General features: G+C 37.8%; 1 protein-coding gene across 1 annotated transcript in view; it reads left to right on the forward strand.

The window, feature by feature from the left end:
• Positions 1 to 22,369, forward strand: part of SAMD8 (sterile alpha motif domain containing 8) — a 51,125-nt gene extending 28,756 nt beyond the window's left edge. Inside the window, exons 2-6 of the mRNA XM_027860719.1 lie at positions 931 to 1,523; positions 11,377 to 11,472; positions 13,734 to 13,851; positions 17,205 to 17,355; positions 17,532 to 22,369. Coding sequence (XP_027716520.1) covers positions 946 to 1,523; positions 11,377 to 11,472; positions 13,734 to 13,851; positions 17,205 to 17,355; positions 17,532 to 17,836 — 1,248 coding nt within the window. The 5' untranslated portion in view covers positions 931 to 945 and the 3' untranslated portion in view covers positions 17,837 to 22,369. The remainder of the gene's footprint in view (positions 1 to 930; positions 1,524 to 11,376; positions 11,473 to 13,733; positions 13,852 to 17,204; positions 17,356 to 17,531) is intronic.
• Positions 22,370 to 23,133: the final 764 nt, after the last annotated feature.

Consider the following 23,133-nt stretch of genomic DNA (forward strand, 5'->3'; position numbering starts at 1 on the left):
GAAGTTTGGATTCGGTCAAAGGGCCGCACTTGAGGACCTAGAGGGCCACATGTGGCTTCAAGATCGCAGGTTCCCCACCACTGAAACCTATAGCATATCAGATCAGAACTCCAGAGCTTAAAAGATCGACCAGCCTCAATTTCCCTGATAATAGGGATTATAGGCATGTCGGCTTTCTGAAGGAATATTCAAAGTATAAAAGTTACCCATCTTTTTCTCCAATCTGTACCTTCTTTCAAAACTTTGGCATCTGTATATTATGATTGTTATGTACATTGAAGATAAAAGACAGCTCTAAAGAGCTTCCAGAAACTAATGGAACTATCTAGAGAATTTTCTTTTCAGAGCATGTTTGAGAAATTTGATGTTCTTTATTTATATCTGAGTCTTCTATATGTCTCATTCTTTTGCTAATAGCCTAAGTGAAAATTTTCTAAAATTGATTCCAATCAGAGGATCTCTCCAATTTAATTATAGTTAGAATATCCCAGCACATTGGATTTAACCCCTGTGGCAAACTTAGAGGAAAACATAGACAGATTGCCAGGAACAAAGCAAGGAAATACTCGCTTTGATGTGATGACAGATCGGTTTGAGTAACATGTGCTTAACATTTTTAAAAAATGTCTTAATCTCACAAAAATGTATGATAGGCTTTCCTATTTTTGAGATACCCCCCCCCCCCATTTTGGGACTATAGTCATAAATATATTGAAATAGAAATATGTTAAGAATAATGTACAAGTACTTCCTAAATTTAATTTTACTTTTAACCTTTCTAGAAATCAAGTATAGCTGTGTGGGTGCATTGCTTTTTTTGGAATACATCCATACACACATGCATACATACATGCATGCATATTTGTATAGTTCTTGATGTAGAACCTTTTCAGTTCATGCTTAATTTGTTCCCTTTTTTTTTTACCCCAGCAAACAGAGGAGACAATGGCAGGGCATAATCAACTCTGCATTCGCCGTTGGACTACTAAGCATGTCGCTATATGGCTGAAAGATGAAGGTTTTTTTGAGTATGTGGATATCTTATGCAATAAACATAGACTTGATGGACTTACATTGCTAACATTGACTGAATATGACCTACGGTCACCTCCTCTGGAAATTAAAGTCTTGGGAGATATCAAAAGGCTGATGTTATCAATACGTAAACTGCAAAAAGTACATGTTGACGTTTTAGAAGAGATGGGTTACAACAGTGACAGTCTCCTTGGCCCCATGTCACCTTACATCAGTGTTCTGCAAGGCTCGGACTGGCTTTGTAATGGGGAACTATCACATGACTGTGATGGACTTATCACTGACTTGAATCCAGATCAGTACCAGTACATGAATGGGAAGAACAAACACATGGTTAGAAGATTAGACCCAGAATACTGGAAGACCATATTGAGTTGTGTATATGTGTTCATAGTATTTGGGTTTACATCCTTCATCATGGTTATAGTCCATGAACGAGTGCCTGACATGCAGACTTATCCACCACTACCAGATATATTTCTAGATAGGTAAGTATTTGTTTGTTGTTAATATACTAATTAAAAAGCCATTTTAATGTTGTTTAAAAAACTAAACAAACAGCAGTCTAGAACAAAATATCTGTGGTAATTGGTATTACGTCTCATTTGGTGGCATACACTATTTGTTTTATTAGTGTATTAAAGTATACTTTTGTTTGTTTTGTTTTGTTTTGTTTTTTTGAGGCAATTGGGGTTAAGTGACTTGCCCAGGGGTCACACAGCTAGTAAGTGTCAAGTGTTTGGTCCGAGGCTGTGTTTGAACTCAGGTCCTCCTGACTTCAGGGCCAATGCTCTATCCACTGCGCCACTGAGCTGCCCCTTTTTTTTGTTTGTTTGTTTTTTTTAAAGTATACTTTTAAAAACCCAGTTAGCCACTTACCCAGTGACTTAGAACTTAGCCCAGGTGACTGGAAAAAGAATGTCAATAATTCATTTTCATGCAAGTGTATCTCCTTAGCAATGAACTCTGTTGTTTAAGGACCAGCCAATCCAGCCTTTATAAGTTCTGGGAGTCTTGTCATTATTCACAAGGTGAGAAGTTTTCTGGACACAGCCACTCTCAAAGACCATTTACTAAGTTATGGAAGGGTTGTAATCTACATCTCAGTGTGAAAGTATGTCCTGACAACGTGACAATTTCTTGGCAATGAAAAATGAGGGAGTTAACTAGACTTCTGAGGGTCCCTTCCAGATCTAAATCTCTGCTTCTGTGATTCCAGGTTTTGATGGTTAACAGTTCTGCATTTAATGTAATCTTTGGAGGCCTACAGGTTAGCCCAAATGAACTAGATATATCTAGTTACTAAAATCATCACCACAGAAATATTTGTTCAGTGATAGTTAGCTAAGTTTTAAGAATAGAAATTCCCAATGATTTTGAAGTTATAGCAACTTCTTGTTGGCTTTGCTTAAAAAAAAATTTCCATTTGTACAAGAACTATATGCCTTGTCTTTATTTTTAAAGTTCATTGGATTTGGAGTTGGAAAGTACTTTAGTCTTCTAGTCCAACCCCTTCATTTTCCACTGAGGAACTGAGGCCCAGAGAAATTAGGTTACTAATGTAGTATCTGAGCCAGATATGTCCTCCTCTGACTCTAAATCAAATACTTTTTTTGGGGGTGGGGGTGTTTTTATTATTTTTGTATTTATTTAGTATTTTGTTTTCCCCCAGTTACATGTAAAAACAATTTTTAGCATTTATTTTTAAAACTTCAAGTTGCAAATTCTCTCCCTCCCTCCCCACTCCCCATTGAGAAGGTAAGCAATTCGTAAATCAAATACTCTTTTAAAAGTGAATTTAAAACAACTTAGTTTAGGGAATTTTAAAACCTTTTTCAATGCCTAAAAAGTGATTTAGTCAGTATTTGCTTCAAAGAATTTATAATCCAAGAGACAAGAATTAAAAGTTAACCATTCAAATATTTATTAAGAGCCTCCTATCATTATGCTAGTTGCTAAGAATACAAGAACAAATGGTAGCTTCTTCCCTCAAGGAGCTTAACATTCTATGGAGAGACGAAGTATATGATGTTGTAGGCACGTAAACACATAGAAAACATGAACAGAGTAAATACAAGTTAATTAGAAGGAGGAGAGAGAAAGAGCATACCAGCAGCAGGGGGCATCAGGAAAGGCCTTAAGGTGATGCTTGAGCCAAGTTTTGAGAGGAGCTAGGGATTCTGAGAGACAAGAGGAAGGAAGAGACAGCATTCCAAGTATGGGGAACAGCCTTTGGGGAAGGCATGGAGAGGGAAGGTGGAGGTACAGCCAGAAGTCCATTTTGGCTGGAACTAAGAGTGTGTGGAGGAAACAATGTATAATAAGCCTGCAACGTAGGAGAGCCAAGTTAGTTGTGAAGGTCTTTAAATTCCAAAAAGAAGAGTTTGTATTTGATCCTAGAGGCAATGAGGAGCCCCTGAAGCTTACTAAGAAGGTAGTTAAGAAGAATGGCTTTTCTAGACTTCTACATAATTTATTTCTGATATTTGTTAAATATCACTGGAAGTTTCCAATAATTGAATAATAAAATTAGCAACATATAAATTAGTTCTCTTAGTAGCGAGTGCTATTTGGAATGTGTTTATATTAGAAGCTAATGTCCCTTTAGGTAGTTTTACTTTTAACTGACTTTTTGGTTCCTTCACTGTATATTTGCGGTCAAGTTTAATTTATTCTGCACAAGCACTTCAGAGAGAGAGTTTCCAAGTAAGTACCTTTTCATGGCTCACAGACACTGAAGAGAATCAAGCCAAAGAAGGATTGAGGCAGTAAAAACCAGCCTGTTGGAAACAAAGAACACTGGCAAAACTGTGGAACAGTGTCTTTGAAGAGAAAGTTAAGAAGCAACAGTTAATCTCATTGTTGTCTTAATGTCTTCCTATCACATATTTGGGTGATGTAACTAGATAATACTTCACTGTATCAGCAAAGTGCTACCAAAAAGTTTTTGTCATTAAAATAAATTTTTCTTATTGGTTGTCTTGTAGACTGTATGGGAATTTCACTCCTTAAAGCGAGTAGTAAGTATCAAAACTAGAGGCTACGAGTAGCCATAAAACTCCCCAGTGCAGCTGAAATGTTTAACAAAATAAATACAAATATATTACAACATAGATAATGTTAATTTGTGGTTTTCTAAGTGAGCATGCTGCTGGCAGAAATCCATTTCTATTTGAGTTTGACAACACTGCCTTTAACTATTCTTAGATTCAACCTTGGATCTATTTGGAGTTAATTGAATTTGGCTTGGAGTTACTCAGATTTATCTGAATTTGTTTTCTGTTTTTAGAAGTTCTTGCTGAGATCTAGATTCTGGGCTTCAAATGTGTCTCTTTGCTGGTAGAAGTCTTCTGTTTCCATGGGTACTAATTGTTGTTAAATCCAGATTAGCAGAGATTGTAATAGTTAATAGTAATAGTAAAAGAAATAGTTGTTGAAAATTGGAATCCCTTCTGAAATTGTCTGTTACTGCTTCAGAAGACTTTTTTTTTTTCAGCTCTAATTTGTGATAAAGAACTGTTTGCTTAATTAAACTAACTTTTTACTTGTGGTATAAAAAGTGCCTACCATTTTTATAGCTCAAACTTAAATCCAGAGACTTTTGTTCTAGCTGTCTACCACCATGTTCAGACCTAAAGTAGGTTTGTTTCGTATCTTGTCACGAAGCTTAATTGTTCTGTATTTTCACATCTGTGCTCTAATTGGAAGTCGTTTTTGCAAATTAAGACTAAGAGATAGATATGTCCTTGACCCTTTTGAACCCAGAACCAGCTAATGTCAATCTCAGTTTCAGTATCTAAGGTACTGAAAAACTCTGCCTATCTTGTCCAATATGTTATTATATATTGTTGTAGTTAAATTTTTTTTTCTAAACTTTTGCTTTTTTTAACAGGGCTTCTTGAGATGTCTTTATCTTGGTTAAATCTGTCTTAAGTCTAGGATTCTTGGTCCTTCATTTTTTGTATTCAGGAACTTATTTTTAAATATCAGTTTACTCAGGTTTCATCAGACTCTAGGAGACAATTTTTGCTAGTGAAATTCAAGAAATTGACTAATTTCTTGTAATAGTAAATAGTACATTGAAATATACCTGCCAGGCTGACCAGAACATTCATGCTAACAGATCAGCTTATTCTCTTCCTATTAGAAAAGTCTATTTGGGAAAATGGATTAACATTAGAAGGTCACTTGGTGAACAGTCACTATAAAGGAATTTGATGACTTTAAGAGTGTCATTAGGTAATGATACTAGAATATATGTTCATTCCAGGTGTAGAGATGTGTTTTTCAAATAGACTTATGTTAATTGATCAGGGCACATTTTCCCCTAGGAAATGGGAAAACTAGAGAGACACTAACACATTTTTTACTCTTCAAAATCATCATTTCTTAAGTTCCATGCAGACCATCAAAAGCTTTTGTCACTAAAATATTATGTTGTGTTACAATTAACAAGACTAGATCATTTTAAATTAGCTACATTTTAGATTGGTATTGCCTCATTTATATTTTAGGAGACAACCTGTTCTGTAGCAGCACAATTACAAATAATTTTTAGGATGTTATTCTTAAATAACCAAGAAACAATAATGTGTTCTATATTTTGTATTTATATGGGGCCCTTTATCCTTAAAATCAGAGAAATTTCCAGATCAAAATCTTATTGTTAAACATATCTACCATGGTTTGACATTTCCACTAATTATAAGTAATAGAAATATAGTATACAGAAAAGGAAATATGACAATGGTGCTGTCCTCTTCCTTGATAAGATTTTTTTCTTTTTTTAATTTAATTTAATTTTATTATTTTTTTTAACATGTGTTTTTAAAACTTTGGTTACAAATTTTCTCCCTTCCTTCCTCACCCTCCCACCCTCATTGAAAAGGTAAGCATCTCGATACAGGTTACAGATGAGTAGTCATGCAAAACACTTCCATAGTAGTCGTGTTGTGAAAAACTTAAGTATATTTCTCTTCATCCTATCCTGCTCCCCATTTATTCTATTTTCCCTTTTGACCCTGTCCCTCCTCAGAAGTGTTTGCTTTTGATTATCCCTTACCCCAGTCTGCCCTCCCCTCTATCAACCCCCTGCTCTCTTGTCCCCGTCCCCCCTTATTTTCCTGTAGGGTAAGATAGATTTCCGTACCCCATTGTGTATGTTATTCCCTTCTTAAGCCAAATCCTATGAGATTCATTCATTCCCTTTCACCTTCCCCCATTTCCCCTGTAAAAGCCTTTTCTTGTCTGTTACATGTAAGATATTTGACCTCATTCTACTTCTCCCTTTCTCCTTCTCCCAGTATAATCCTCTCTTGCCCCTTAATTTTATTTTCCATATATCACCCCTTCATCTTCAACTCACCCTGTGCCCTCTATCTATCTATCTATCTATACATACGTATAATTTTTTCCCTCCCACTACCCTAATACTGACAAAGGACTTATGAGTTACAAATATCATCTTTCCCTGCAGGAATGTAAACAGTTCAACCTTAATAAGTTTCTTATGATTTCTTTCTGTTTACCTCTTCCATGTTTCACTTGAGTCTTGTATCTGAAGGTCAAATTTTCTATTCAGCTCTAGTCTTTTCCACAGGAATGTTTGAAAGTCCTGTATTTCATTGAATGACCATTTTTTACCCTGAAGGATTATACTGTTTTGCTGGGTAGGTGATTCTAGGTTGTAGTCCTAACTCGTTTGCCCTCTGGAATATCATACTCCATGCCCTCCGTTCCCTGAATGTAGAAACTGCTAAATCTTGTGTTATCTTGATTGTGTTTCCACAATACTTGAACTGTTTCTTTCTGGCTGCTTGCAATATCTTCTCCTTGACCTGGGAATTCTGGAATTTGGCTGCAACATTCCTAGGAGTTTTCCTTTGGGGATCTCTTTCAGGAGGTGATCTGTGGATTCTTTCAATTTCTGTTTTGCCCTCTGGTTCTAAAATATCAGGGCAGTTTTCCTTGATAATTTCTTGAAAGATGTTGTCTAGGCTCTTTTTGATCATGGCTTTCAGATAGTCCAATGATTTTTAAGTTCTCTCTCCTGGATCTATTTTCCAGGTCAGTTGTTTTTCCAATGAGATATTTCACATTCTCTTCTATTTTTTCATTCCTTTGGATTAGTGTTAGAGTGCCTTGATTTCTCAAATTGACCCTAGTTTCCAATTTCTCCATTCTAATTTTTAAGGAAGTATTTTCTTCAGTAAGCTTTTGGACTTCCTTTTCCATTTGGCCAATTTTGCTTTTTAGGGCATTCTTCTCTTCATTGACTTTTTGGACCTCTTTTGCCATTTGGGTTAGGCTATTTTTTAAGGTGTTATTTTCTTCAGTATTTTTTTGGGTCTCCTTTAGCATCACTCTCAGTTTTTCCTCCACTTCTCTTACTTCTCAAAATCCTTTTTAAGCTCTTCCATGGCCTGGGACCAATTCATATTTTTCTTGGAGACTTTGGATGTAGGAGCTTTGGCTTCATTGTCTTCTTCTGGTTGTATGTTTTGATCTTCTTTGTCATCAAAGTAAGATAATATAGTCTGCCTCTTTTTGCACTGCTTGCTCATGATCCCGGCCAATTGCTTGAGTTATAAACTCTTTGTTAAGGTAGGAGTCTGTTTCCAGTGTGGAGAATGTACTGTCCCAAGCTTCAGGGGTTTTGTGCAGCTGTTTTCAGAGATACTTCTAGGGACCTGTAAATTTTCAGTTCTTCCAAGGTGCTATGATCAAGGGCAAGGTGCTTACTCCTTTCCTGGCCTGTGCTCTGGTCTAAGAGCATTCTTTTCTGTCTTAGAACTGTGAAGAGGGTTTCCTCTCCACAGTCACTACAAGCTCCACCGTGCTAGCGCTCCTCATCACCCCAGGACCACCACCCAGAACTGTGACCCAGATCCAAGAACTGGCAAAGCAAGAGAATCCTGCACCAGCAGAGACATCCCTGCAATCCCCCTCTTATCAGCCACTGGATTCCCCCTCAGTCTGTGGGCCGGAAGCTCAGGAAGCAGCCGCCATCCAGAGCCTCACTTGGGGATTGGAGCTGAGACCACCGACTTCTCTCTCTCCCTGCTGATACAGACTTTTCCCACTGACCTTCTAAGTTATCTTTGGCGTTTGTGGGTTGAGAAGTCTGGAAACCACCACAGCTGCCCACGATTCAGTCCTCTGAGGCTTGCTCCAGGGTCGCTGTGGCCTGTGTGCCTATGCTCAACTTCACTCCTCTCCCCGCCTGGCACAATATGCCTTTCTGATCAACCATCCAGGCTGTCTTTGGCTGGAAATTTTTTTCACTCTGTCTTTTTGTGGGTTCTGCTGCTTTAGAATTTGTTTAGAGCCATTTTTTATAGGTATTTGGAAGGGCCTTCCTTGATGAGATAGTGTCTGGAGTATTGGTCAAATCTGTTTACCAGATTTTTAGAAGGACATTGATATATAATGTCTTATCTTACATCCCCTCATAAACCTGCCCCTCACCCAAACTTCCCTATTTCCGTTGAGGGTACTACCATCCTCCCAGTCACCTGAATTCATAACCTTAGAACCATCCTTCACTTTTTCTTCTTCCTCATCACATATAACTGGTCATTTGATAAGTCTTTACATCACCGTCATCCTTTTCCTTCTTTGTACTCACAGAACCACCAACCAGCTAGCTACTCTAGTTCAAGTCCTCCTAACCATTTGACCAAAATGTTAAAAATAACTGTGTATCAAGTCCTCCTAACCATTTGACCAAAATGTTAAAAATAACTGTGTATTTGCTATCCATGCTTTCTTCCAGTCTCTTGTCTCCAGTAGATCCTTTACACGGTCAGAATAGGTATCTTGAGGCATAGGTCTGAACATGGCAGTCCCTTGCTCAGAAATCTTCAGCATTTAACACCAGGCTTGGGACAATAGATGCTTAATAAATGTTCATTGATAGTAGACAGTTAAAAGTCATTCACAGTCTAGCTCCCACTTCCCTTTTCAGCTTTATTTTATACTGCTCCATTTTACCAACCCTATGTTCCAGTTCAGCAGAAGTTCTCAATGAGTTTGACTGCCATAGCCAGCACCTGTGCCTTCATACAAGTTATCCGTTACACCTCTAATGCACTTCCTTTTTGTTTCAGCCTCTCCTTCTCCTCCTTCACATGTCAGCTCAGGTATCCCTCCTGTGTGAAGTTTCCATGACTCCAGTTGTTCTTTTTCTTTCCTTCTTTAAATTAACTGTATTATGTTTATCCACATTGAGAGGGACTGTAACTAGGATTTCATTGGTCCTGCAGTGGATACAACCTACGACTTGGAATTAGAGGATTTCTGTTTGAATCCTGCCTCAGACACTTAACTAGACAGGGGATGCTGGGCAAGTCACCTTTATATATCACATAACCAATACTTGGGGGTGGGGGGAGGGAATCAGGTCTTCCAGATTTTCAGGTTGGTTCTTTATCCACTCTTCTATACTACTACCACCAACCCTGTACCTTCTTACCACTTGGGAAATTATATGATGCTTTAAGACCTCACAACAACCCTGGGAGGTAGATGCTATTATCATCCCCATTTTATAGATTAGGAACCTAAGGCAGATAAAGGTTAAGTGACTTTTCCAGGGTCACATACACAGCTTCCAAGTATCTGAGATTGGACCTAAACTCAATTATTCCTGAGTCTATTCTCCCCCTCTTTCTCATTCACTGACTCTCTCTGCCTCCTCTCCTTTCCTTCCTTCTAGTTTTATGTGTTACATCCTTCTGCTAGAATATAAGTTCCTTGAGAGTAGGAACTGTCTCATTTTTTCATCTTTGTATTTCTTGAACAGTTCATGGTACCATGCATGTAGTAGGAACTTACTAATGTTTGAGAGGAAGGTAACCAAGATAGCAATGTTGGGGTAAGGGGAAGGGTTCTCAAGACCATACATGCAAGTATCTGTTGAAGAAACTGAGGAACATTTTGGTCTGGAGGCAAGAAGATTTAGGAGGGACACAGTAAAAATCTTCAGATATTTGTAGGATTGCCATGTAAAATCAGATCTGTTCTTTTGGTGGTATCCAAAGAAGAAAGCTAGGACTGATGGAAGAAGTTATATGAAGGCAGATCTGAGTTCAGCATAAAGAAAAACATTTTAACAATTGGAATGATCCAAAAATACCTTGAAAGAGGTAATGACTTCCCTACCTTTGCAGCTTATAAATGGAAGCTGAATGGTTACTTACCCTGGAGATTGTGAATGATATTCATGATTTAGGTGGAGGTTAAACTAGATGACCTTTGAAGTCCTTTTTAGATCTAAGATTCTGTGGCTCACCATCTGCTAGCATTCTGATGAGTAGAACATTTGGGGGTGGGAGGGGAAGCAATAGGCAAGCCACTTAATGTTTATCAACAATTGAATCACCATTCAGAATGGCTTAGGTGTGGTCTAGTCTGCCGGCAGAAGAATGGGAGTACACAGCTCTTAAGGTCTGATGATTCTCAAAAAATACTGAAAATACTTGTTATTGGAATTTTATCAGTTGAAAACATTGGGGGCAGCTAGGTGGCACAGTGGATAGAGCACTGGCCCTGAAGTCAGGAGGACCTGAGTTCAAATCCAGCCTCAGACCAAACACTTGACACTTACTAGCTGTGTGACCCTGGGCAAGTCACTTAACCCCAATTGCCAAAAAAAAAGACAAAAAGAAAGTATTAAAGATAAAACTATTCTGAGGTTTTATTTTACTAATACTTTTTTTGAAGAACAAAAAAAGTAGAATAAATATGACTTAGGATAGTTATTCAGTTTTTTTTCTGTCTCAAGTTTGACATACTTAGGAAATATCTGATATCCAAACCTTTTGAAGTCATGAAATCCCAAAGTGCTCTAAGGTACAGTCATATGTACAAATACTAGATGGTATTATCTCATTTATACAGACATTCACTTAACTGGCAACCACAGTTCTTGGTAAGGAGTGGTGGCAGCTGTGGTGGTGGTTACCAGTGTATCCTAGTGATACTCCTTTTATGCTGGAAAAACTTACATTAAAAAGTTCAGCTGTTATGCAGATAAATAGTTATTTTTTAAAGGCTGTATTGAAATTCCTCTTGGTTTTAGAAATTTTCAGGAATTTTAAATGTTCCTTAAAATAGTTTTCAGCACACTTACTGTTTTGTGAAAACTGAACTATTAAGTATTTCCTGTATATGAGACACTTTTCTAAGCCTGTGGTTTTTTTCTCCTTTGAGTACTAAAAATGAGCCTTCTTCCCAACAGCAAAGTGACTATATATATATGTCCACTTTTAAAGACCTCTTTAAACAAATCCATTCTCGTGTTCCTCTGTGCATCCTGACCTCCCCCTCCTCTCATTTCAGTGTCCCTAGGATTCCGTGGGCCTTTGCCATGACAGAAGTGTGTGGTGTCATTCTCTGTTACATCTGGCTGCTGGTGCTTCTCCTTCACAAACACAGGTACTTCTTTACTTTTGGCTGCAAGTAGTTTAAGGTTTTGACTTTTTAGAAACTATGTCAACACCTTATTCTAGCCTGGTTGTTAATAAGCCTGTTTTACTTCCTTGTTTATTTCTTCCCATGCTTTACGTAATTAAAAAAAAAATCTTTTTTAAAGATGATCACAGTGTGATAGCAGTTGAGAGGAACATAGTTTGGGTGGGAGCTATTATAAGGGTTAGATAAAAATGAAATGTCATTGTCTTCATATTTGGAAGTTTACTTCCTTAGAGTTCTGGCTCACATCTCAGTAGTGAGGTGGAGAAAGACTAGACAGCTGCTGGATAACTGTGTAAGTCTTCACTTGGCCAGTCTCTTGCTCGTCTTTGACAACACAGTGTTTTCTTGAGAGTGATTCTCTTCAAAGGCATTAATTTAGTTTTACAAAGAATACGCTGTTCCTTACTATGACATGACATATTGAAGTACATATTGCTCTTTGTATTGAATTTGAAGTCATGTTCAGTATGTTTAATATAAGTAAACACAGTACCACAATGTGGCCATCCACTGTTATAGCAAATGAAAAGCTAGTCAATACTATATGTTTATTTCTCTTTGGCTCACTAAAAATCTCTCACCATAGAAGAAATGTGAGACTCCTTTTCTGCTTTAGGGAGTTAGGGGAGGGAGGAATGCCATTTTGGGTTTGAAAGGGAAAAATGGCATAGGCATTGATATTTTACTGTCCATATAACTTTGGAACATTTGGATGAGCTAACACTCTTTGATGCTCTCTCCCTCACTGAAGGTAAATCACAGATACGCTTTGGGTCTGAGGTAGCAGTTCTTTTAAGACTGTTGATAGGCAGTATAGTGGTAAAGGGACTAAATTTGGTGTTGAGATAGCTTTGTGATCTTGGGCAAGTCACTTTATTACCTGGACCACAATTTCTTCGTCAGTAAAATAAAGGAATTGCCTCGATGATCTTTAAGTCCCCTTTCAGCTCTAAATCCTATGCTTCTAGGAAAGCAAGCGGTATGTAATAGAAAGTCTCAGTTTCATGTACAGTTCTCTTTTCTGCTCTACTATGTATGTGGAAATAGCTTTTTTTAAAAATTTATTTAAAGTTCAGAGTAAAAATTAATTTATGAATCCTTTGATTCTGTAACTATCCATTCTGGTCAACTCTGAATACAGTTTTGCCCCATTTTGAAAGTCTGGATGTTTTACTCTGGGTGTTGCTTGGGGCAGGGGGTAGTATATACACAAACATCATTACTACTTTCCAGTGACACTCCTATTCCATAGAATCATCATGGACTTTTTAAAAATACCCATCAGAATTAGAGAGGTTGGTCCTTTAGGAAACTTCCCAAGGTGAGGAGTAACCCCCTGCTATATTAGACCCAAGTACAGATATTGTTACAATAGAAAGAGTTCAAGGCATGGTGGGGTCCTCTGAGAACACAGGTCTGGCCCTGTACTTAAGGAGCTCCCTTGTCCATGAAGTAAGAGGGGAAAGGGTGTAACAGTCAAAAGTGGTGGCCCAGGAGTAGAAGAGCTGTACACTTTAAATCACCATTACAAATCAGTACTTTATTTAGCCAAATGAGTGGTATTCAATCTAGTTTTCCAAACAGAGAAAACGTTAGGAATTAGATTTTATTGGGCCACTACCAGTGAGGCAGGGCCTGACATGAGTCCTAGCAATGACCCTTTATGTCTGTGTGACCTTTACTGGGCCTGTCTTCTCTTCTATAAAAGAGAGATAATATTGCTTAACACTGCATATATCATGGGCAGGTTGTGAGGAAATAGCTTTTCCCCTTAGGTTGTAAGTTCCTTGAGAGCAAGATTTGTGTGGGATCTATTTTGTATTCCCATTACCTAGCACAGAACTTTAACCTCCTAAGTGCTTAATGAAATATTTGTTAATTTGAATCAGCCATTTTGCAGTGTTAGATAGTCATACACCTGTAATTGGCTAGATGCACAGGTATTTGCTGATGGGCAAAAAAAAAATGTTCTGTTTGAGCATGGCATAGTGGAGAGAGCACTAGAAAACCTGGGTTCTAGAGTCCTGATCTGTCATTACTTTGTAACCTTGTACAAGTGGTTTGGCTTTTCTGGATCTGTTTCCTCTTCTGAAAATGAGGGGACTAGACCAGATGATCTCTTAGATCTATGGTCTCTCTCTTATTATTCTGCTTTTTAAATAAACATTCAAACCCCCCTTTGCATGATATTTTTTTTCCCCTTTTGGATACGCTGTTTACAGGTCAATACTCCTTCGAAGACTCTGTAGTCTGATGGGCACTGTATTCTTGCTTCGCTGCTTTACCATGTTTGTGACTTCCCTCTCTGTGCCAGGGCAGCACCTCCAGTGTTCTGGAAAGGTAACTAGCTGCATTCTTACTCTCTCTTTCATTACAGTAGAATGTTGAAATGATTGCATTGTTTGAAACGTTTCTGACAGTAGTTACTTCTAACTGTATGTTATATATTGATAAAGTGTGCTTTCCAGTATTTGCAGTGTACATAGTGAACATCCAAGTGGGTGACACCAAGCCAATCTCTTTGGATCCTTGTGAATTAGTTTGTCAAGTGATATCAGTATAAGAATTTAAAAAACTATTTCCCCATTAGTTGTGGCTTTGAAAAGTAGTTCATAGTTAGTACTAACCATGTGCTTATTCTTCTAACTCATGAAATACTGAGTGCCTTGTTATATAAAATGACGACTCATTGCTCCTTTGAACCTCTTGAGCCACAGGTCCAGATCACAAGATCATAGACAGAGTGTGCTGGAAGGGACAGGAACTTTAGAGGTTCTGTAGGGTCCAACCCCCTTACTTTATAGATAAGGAAAATGAAGCACATGGAAATTCAGTGACTAGCCCAGGGCTCCAAGGCACTGATGTTCAGAAATTGTCTCTGCCCAAGATACTAACTCTAATTTGCTCTAGTGGGAGCAACATCCCACCCAATGAATGCAGGAATCCCCTCTACAGTATCCCTGCCAGTTGGTCATCTAGCTTTTGCTTAAATACTTAGAATAATGGGAATCTTAGTACTTAACATTCCATTTTTAGACAGCTCTGATCGCCGTAAAGTTCTTTCTTCTGGTGAGTTATGGTATGAGTCCTAACTATAGCAGTTCAAGGAGTGCAGAAGTAGAATGGGCTGCTTCAAGAGGCAGTGGAGATCTGTGGCTATTAGGAGGGTTTAATTACCAAGGAAAAAGGAGGAAAATCTAAGATCTTACTTAGCAGTTAGGCTAACTAGGAGAAATTTAAAAGATAGTCCAAATATAATGAGCACTTATTGCTCCTCGGAAGGATTTGTTTGAGGGGCTGATTCCTCATGGAATGGGTGGTAGTACAAAATACTACAGTGTATATTCCAAAGAAATGTGTTACAGTAACTAAGCTGCCAGCAGAAGCAGGTCTCTTTTCTGTCTCATGCCAGTGATTGGTTGCCAGTTCGTTATATATGGAAATATCTATTTTAATCTACCCTTAATACTGTTAATTGCTCTGAGTTTTGCTGTAGCCTACTTTTTGACCTATATTATTTGTGGCATCATTTTAAAATTAGGTAATTGAAAAGGCATCTAGATCACATCTTACTACAGTAAACCCCTAGTGCGATTGTTAAGTGTATTGCCGCATGGTAGCCTCACGTGGTGAATAAAGAGCAAAGAAAAAGGCTAGCTCTGGATGAGGAAGATGTGAGTTCAAGTCCTCCCTCTGAAACCCAGCTGGGTAACAGTAAGAATTTAACCTTTCAGTGTCTCCAGACACCTCCTCCACATTATCAGTTACAAACAAGTTGCCAGTCAGTGTCATTGGGAAGAGTTCACTAGCCATAAATCTATATAGTTAGAAATAACATAGCCCATGGGAAGTGGGAAGAAAACGGAATATTTCTGTGAAAGAAGCTAGGCAGTGAATTAGTCATCAGAGACCCTTCCAAACATAGGAAAGAAAACCCTGAAGCAGATGCCTACACTTGTTTTTGTCAGTGCTTCCTGCCTGTTGTTTGTAATGTAATATGAATGATTTTGGTCAACTTTTCTGGGTGAGGGTAGTTGGGATGGTTAAGGTGGAAAGAGATAAGGGGAACTGGATTGAATGAATGAAAAAAACATTAAAGTATTTTCTGTGTGCCAAGCACTGTGCCTGAGCACCGCTGGTAGAAAAACAAAAGCAAAACGGTCCCTTTGGGGCAGCTAGATGGCACAGTGGATAGAGCACCGGCCCTGGAGTCAGGAGGACCTGAGTTCAAATCTGGCCTCAGACACTTAACACTTCCTAGCTGTGTGACCTTGAGCAAGTCACTTAACCTCATTGTCTAGCCAAAACAAAACAAACAAAAAAACCAGTCCCTTCCCCTCAGGAGTTTACATTCTAATAGAGGGAGAGAACACCTAGGGGGCAGTGGCGAGCAGGGATGGGTGTTTGGGATTGAGACATCACAAGGGATGGTGAAGTAGAACCAGATTGTAGTTGATTTTCATTCCCTTAACAATAGCAATGGCAGTATTTGATTATGGTTTCATAGTCAAGGGTAGGAAGGAAGATGACAGGAATGTGAAACATGCGTGGCTTGGGCTGGATACATATAGTGGGCAGAACAGCATAGGCCCCCAGCTGTGAGTTCTGGAACTGAGAGGGTCGAGTCCCTTAGGAAGATGTAATCAGGGGAGTTGGCAAGGTTCAGAGCTCTAAAGGTGCTGTGACAGACAGACCCACTGGCAAGAACATGGCCACAGTAGAGATTAATTACTGCTTTTTAGCTGTCATCACTTGCTTCCTCGCTTTGGCTTGCCAACTCTTTCCATTGATTTTACTTCCTCACCCCAAAGTAAATGCTGCTGCCTTTCTAGCTGCAAAATAAGATAGAAGACATTAACATTGAATTTGAAAGCTAGATAGTGAATTAGCAATATTATAGGAATTTAGAGTGCCTGTGATGAGGGGATATGATAAAATTTAAATTAACTTTGTTCCCCATAAGTACTTGGGTATAAGCTATGAAGGTGGAATTCAAAGCAGACTAGAGTGGTAGTCAGTCAGTACTGAGGAAACAAAATAATACTGCCAATAGGCATTGGTACTCAGTAAATATTACTGACAAGATGTTTCTGTGGTCAGTAGCTAGCCTTGCTAATACAACCCACTCATCAGATACCTTTTCTTTAGAAAGTAACTATGACTAACCCTTCCTTGAGATGGATTAGGATTAATCTCATAGAGTATTTCTTTATGAATAGGGTATATAAGTGCTCTCTCTATGCCAATGGCCAGACCTTGAAAATACTTTAGTTGGGGCAGCTAGGTGGTGCAGTGGATAAAGCACCTGCCCTGATGTCAGGAGGACCTGAGTTCAGATCCAGCCAGTTTCAGACACTTACTAGCTATGAAACAGTGGGCAAGATACTTAACCCTGATTGCCTCCAAAAAAATGCTTTAGTTGTAGTGAGCTTGAGTGGAAGAGTCTGACATAGAGTGAGTGGTTTGAGTTGATGGCTGACTTCATACATGTTTGAATTAGTAAGTCAAGCACAGTTCGCTTAGTGAATTTTCAGGTTTAACTGAGACCAGACTGTCTCCAGTCGTTTTTACGTAGGCGTCATTCATCTTCTGGATCATTCAGCTTTTGATTTTTGCTGAGAATTTCATGTGGGAAGCCTTAAGTCATCTTTTTGAGCATTGTAAATACTAATCTATTATTTTCCTCATCTTAGCTGTACGGCAGCGTTTGGGAAAAACTGCACCGAGCCTTTGCCATATGGAGCGGCTTTGGTATGACCTTGACTGGAGTACACACCTGTGGGGATTATATGTTCAGTGGCCACACAGTTGTTCTGACTATGCTGAATTTCTTTGTTACTGAATGTAAGTATCCATCCACTGTCATCATGACTTTATTCTTCAAGTCCTTAGTGAGGGTTAGGGGAGTCTACCCTACGCTAGTGTCCTGTCTGAGCAGAAGGTGTGTTTATAGGCTGATTTATGGAATACGTGATGAAGACTTGCTTGTGGTTTTAAATTGAAATTTCTTTTCTTTCCAGATACACCAAGAAGCTGGAACTTCTTGCATACTCTGTCCTGGGTCCTCAACCTCTTTGGAATCTTCTTCATTCTGGCTGCACATGAACATTACTCCATTGATGTGTTTATTGCCTTTTATATCACCACAAGACTCTTTTTGTATTACCATACTCTGGCCAACACCAGAGCATATCAGCAGAGTAGAAGAGCAAGGATCTGGTTCCCCATGTTTTCTTTTTTTGAATGCAATGTTAATGGTACAGTACCTAATGAATATTGTTGGCCTTTTGCAAAACCTGAAGTAATGAAAAGATTAATTGGTTGAAGAATGTGTCTTTGTAAAGGATTCGTGATCAAATATACAGAAATGATTTCAAAAACTAATAACTTTATTTTTTCCCCTCTTGTGTTTCTGAATGCCTTGTTACTTGGCTTGTTAGTTGACAGAGTGGGGCTTTCTGTGCTTAGCAAGGTTATAGTTGTAAAAAGTAAGCGTTGAATAGTCACGAGTACTCAAGTAGGTATTTGAACAGAAAGCTCAAATAATCTTTTTTCCTTTTAGGGGAGGAGCAGGGACAGAGAGTGCAGATTTTGTGTTAGCATTTTGAGATAGGTATATTTCTTGTTGAAAAGAAGATTTCTGCGATTACTGGCATGATTATATTCAAGAAGTAATATTTTGTGAAAGCTGCTTCCAGTTATCTTCAAAGAAAAAAAAATCCATGAGCAATACTTGTCATTTAAGCAGATCTCTCTCTCTCTCTCCCCTCCTCTATCTCTCTCTCCCCCCATACACACACAAGCATATAGATGTTTAGAAAGTGTAATTCTGAAGAATGAATAAGTTCTGTTGGCTAATAGCTGCCTTCTGAGTCTGCCATCTCAGAGAAGATACTGTGTTACACCAAGATGCCTGAAACTAGGAGAAAAGAATAAAAGGGACATTCAGTGGGATGGACAGAGTGCTGATGATAAAGCCGTCAATAGATGAAAATCACTGATCCCACTGCATTTGTGACCAGAGGAGCAAACAATATAAAATATTTTCTTTCTACTTTGTGTGGGCCTCAAGGTAGCCTTCAGTCGGTAGGAAGAGATGGCCACATTCATTGAAAAATAACTATGTTTTAGTTTTAGTGATATCACCTTGAACAAACTTGTACTTTCTGAAGACAAATTATTTAACTAGAGAAATGAGAGGGTTTTCTAGATATCAAACAAGATTTTTATGCCCTGTAAATAAGGAAAATAAGCATGTGATCATTTTAACTTCTGAAAAAAAAGCTTAATAGCAAATTTCAGAATCTTTTCCCTTCTGTTTTTGATTTTTGAAGTTTCTGGTTCCAGCTCATTGAAAAATGAGCAAGTATATTGAGAGACTCAAAGAGAGTTTTGTTTTGTTCTAAACACAAACTTGTAAATACATTCTTTCTATAAAGTATTATTTCAGCAGCCAGCACATTAGATTAGCTGCTTGTTTACAACATTAGAAGTTAAGTATACTGAATAATTTAGCTCCTAAGATACCATTGGTCACTTTTTTGGAATGATTCTGTTTTGTCGTTGTGACTAGAGAATAGTTAAAAAACTGGAGTTTTGAAATCTTTGGTGGGCAGATGTAGTGTGCCCTGCTCTTAGCCATCCTCTGAAAACCCTGTGGGTGAGCTTCGTTGTGCAGTCTTAACATTACTTTTTATACGTAGGAAGTTGGAGAAGGTGCTTGGATTTGAAGCCTTTACCTTAAGGCCCTAAATGAGGCCAACCTAGTAACAACCTACTCCTTTGCCTTTTTCTTTTGGCACTTTAATTACTCTCCCGCCCATTAGCTGCAGAGGACCCAGGGTGGATTATAAGGGAAAGTATTATTATCCTAGCAAGACTCACCTTGGTACTAGGTGACCTCAATTTGTGTCGGCTTTGAACTTTACCTTTTAAGTTCATTTCTGAATGTCTCTCTATAGGAGATACCAAGTGTGGAATGAGACTGATTTAAGTTTTATTATGCTCTGTAGTCTTTGATGCTTCCAATTCTTCTAACACCTTAAATCGTCAATCTTGTTATATTGGTGGGGAGGGGAGGGCAAAAATGCTGACATTTCATCCCAGCATACTGAATTGTCTTGAAGGATGATTGTTTCTATGCCAATCAGAGTAGTTAATATTAAACTGATCTGCCCCCTTCCCCTTGAGATCAAGAGATGGCCAGTGTTATTGCTTTATTTTCTGAGGGGCAAAAAGAATTGAACATCCCCTTTTGAACTTAGATGCGGTGTAATTTAGCTGGGGAAGGTCAGATAATTGCTTCTGGAGAAACTTTTCAAAATATGTTGTAACATTTTAATTTGAATATGTTAAATACCTATTTAATGATCAATTTTTCCATCTTTAGTCTTTTCTTCATGTAATTTTTAAGACTCAGAAAGAAAAATGCAATTACCTTTTCAGAGCTTTGGACATCAAAAGCACCTAACTGCTTTCGAGCTTCATTGGCTATAAGGACTTAAAAAATAACTTTTCAACCTGGCATTTACTCATTTCTATTGTTGAAGCAAAAAGTAGAGGTTTGTAATTTATTATTGTAGCTATTTTAAGACAGTGTTTACATAAACTAAAATGATCATCTTGAAGGTTCTCTCCTGAGACTTTGAGACAAAATTCTTTTCGTTTTTTTAAATGTGAAATATATATTCTTGTAATTTTTTTGTCCAGAAATTTCCAGTTTTACCTTCAGACCTTTTTTTTTTTAAAATTTCCTTCTTAAAAACCAAGCCATAGTGATGATAACATTTATGTTTACATTTTGGGCTTCATATGTTTGGATAGAGAAGCTACACACCCTAGGTCTACATCATTGTTTAATGACGTTATGGTTCTACCACTGTGAATTGGTGAGGTACTCACACCACCAAGGAATCAGGATTTAAGCTTCCCCATTTTCAAGGTGCTGTGGAGTCATGTGTAGAAGTAGAGACAAGGGTTTGAATTTGGCAAGCAAAAGTAGTTAATGTCCTTTCTGGTTCTGATGTAATTGCTGGGATTCTGGGGCTCTAGGGTTCCCTTCTTTAGACTAGCAAGAGTTGCGGTTTTAGTCACTACTGAAGTACAGTAGGACAGGAGGAGGCCAGAAAAGGGGGAAGTCTACCATTGAGGTGACCAATAACAGGCCCTTCTGTTCTACTGCATTCATAATGCCTCTTTTCCTCCCTCACTCTAGTCTCACGGGGCCACCGAGAGAGCAAAACTGCAGCCAACTCTGTAAAAATTGCAGAAGGTTGGAGTCTCCATCTTTCACATCTTATCATGGTCTTTTGGGTTTTGTGAAGGAAGAAATCAGTAAACGTAGATTTGGAGATAGAGACTTGAATAAGTGTGAGTTGTTCAAAGAGAAAATTCACTGACTAGAAACCTGGTGTTTCAAAAACAGCGTTTTAGGAATAACGTCGTCAGTATTCTTCTTTTCTTTTTGCCTATATGTTATTTCATGGAACTCCAGAAAACCAACAACTACAAAAAGAGGATAAGAGATGGCATCTTGATAGTGTAATGGATTTACTTTTCAGGGGATCTGTTTAGAAAATGTTAGTTCAATGTTACTGAAATACCAATAACACTAACCTGCTGTTTGTACTCAGCAAAAAATAAATATCACTAATTTTACATGAACTTTTTTGTTATAATTACAAAACTAGTACTCTAACCAAATGCTTGTTTTAAACTTGCTAATTTAGTAAACTCAGTTTTTATGGTCTTTTTTTGTAGACTTCAAATATCACTCATAAATTATAACATTAGTCATAGCTAAGTCTAGTAGGAGTGTTCAGTTATTTAAGATGAATAAAAATGAACTATTAGAATAGTTCAGTTGCTTTTAAAACAGTATCAGTTTCATTTGGATACTTTCAAAGCCAACTGAGGTATGCTAATTAGTATCCAACTTTGCTTAGCAAGTTAAAGGAGCTTGTTTTTGACAAACCTTAGACTGAATAAATTGTATCTGAGAGGAGGTGAATTTGTTGATGATATCTAAGGCCAAACTGTTACAAGCAGTTAACAAAACTAGATTTTCCCTCCAGTGTGTTTGAACAGATTTGAAATGATTGTACTTGGTATGAGAGGACGAAATACTACCAATTTATAATGACTAAAATTTGATTTACTCTTTTTTGTAGTAAATCCAGTGGTAGCCTTGACTAAATCTATAAACCACAACTCAGTCATCAGGGGCTGCTTTTTTTTTTTTTTTAAATTATGCTTACTTCCCCAAACTAACTGAAGGACATTGCAGCTCCTTATTCAGAGCACTCCACAATTGAACATAATTTAGCTTGATCCCTGAAGGTGGGAGGAATATTGTGGAAAGGCATGTTCTATATAGAAGTCAAGGTAATTTTTTTCTAGACCTATATGAAAAGTCTAAACTGCTGAGTTGACTGAAGAATGAAATACGGTTAGCCACATGATCAGTTAATCCATTGATAAATTAGTAATATCACCCTCTTGTTTCATTGAAAGTCGTTTTTATTTTGAATAGTCTATTGGCACTATGGAGTACTTTGGTTGGATAACAAAAGACATGGAAACTGGTACTTACTGCTTTGGGGAAACCAATGCCAACTCACACTGAAATAAGCATGTTTTCCTTTTTGAGGGTTGTTCCTAAATATCTCCCTGCTCCACAAAGAAACTAGTGTTACTTGAAGGTGTGAGTCCCTGTGGCAGCTGTACCTTGAAGCACAGTATTGTAAATAAGTAAATATTGTCTTGATTCAAAATTTAAATCCAGATTTCATTAATATATTATTTTATATCTTTGTTGTATCAAAACATATTTAAAAGAACTAAAAATAAAACATTTGAAAGCTGCATGGAGGTCTCATTTAAAGACTTTTTCATTATTATTGAAGCTGTTTAAAAAATTAGTCATTGTTTGTGCTGACAAAGCAGAGTACAGCAAGGGAAGTTAGAGTCCTTGTGAGTACTTCGTGCTGGATATCCTTGTCTTAATAGGAAACAAGCTGCTTTCTGCATCTTCCCTTTCTGTTTTATAGAAAGGGTATTTCATAAGGCTGTTGAAGCAGTTTTGATGGGGGGATGGGAAGGATTCAAAAAAGGAGAGGAAATTCTTCCTTAGATTCCATTTAATTTTTTTTAATTTAAAAAAAAATTATTTTCAGTTCCAAATTCTCTCCCTCCTTCCACTTCCTCCCCCACCAATTAAGAAAGCAAGAAATACTATACCCATTATACATATAAAGTCACACAAAACATATTTCCACATTAGCCATGTTGCAAAAACAAGAAAAATGAAGTGTAAAAAATGGTTCAATCTGCACTCAGAGTTCATCAGTTCTCTCTGGAGTTGGATAGCATTCTTCATCACGAGTCCTTTGGAATTGTCGTGGATCATTGTATTGATCAGAGTGGCTGTCTTTCACAGCTAATTATTGTTATAATATTGCTGTTACTGTCTACAACGTTCTCCTTGTTCTTCCCACTTCATTTTGCATCAGTTCATATAGTACTTCTCTGGTTTTTCTGAAACCGTCCTGCTCTTCGTTTCATAGAACACAATAGCATTCCATCATAATCATATGCCACAACTTGTTCAGCCATTCCCCAATT

This window comes from Vombatus ursinus, unplaced genomic scaffold (assembly GCF_900497805.2).
Source record: "Vombatus ursinus unplaced genomic scaffold, bare-nosed wombat genome assembly UNPS02000749.1, whole genome shotgun sequence".
NCBI classification, from domain to species: Eukaryota; Metazoa; Chordata; class Mammalia; order Diprotodontia; family Vombatidae; genus Vombatus; species Vombatus ursinus.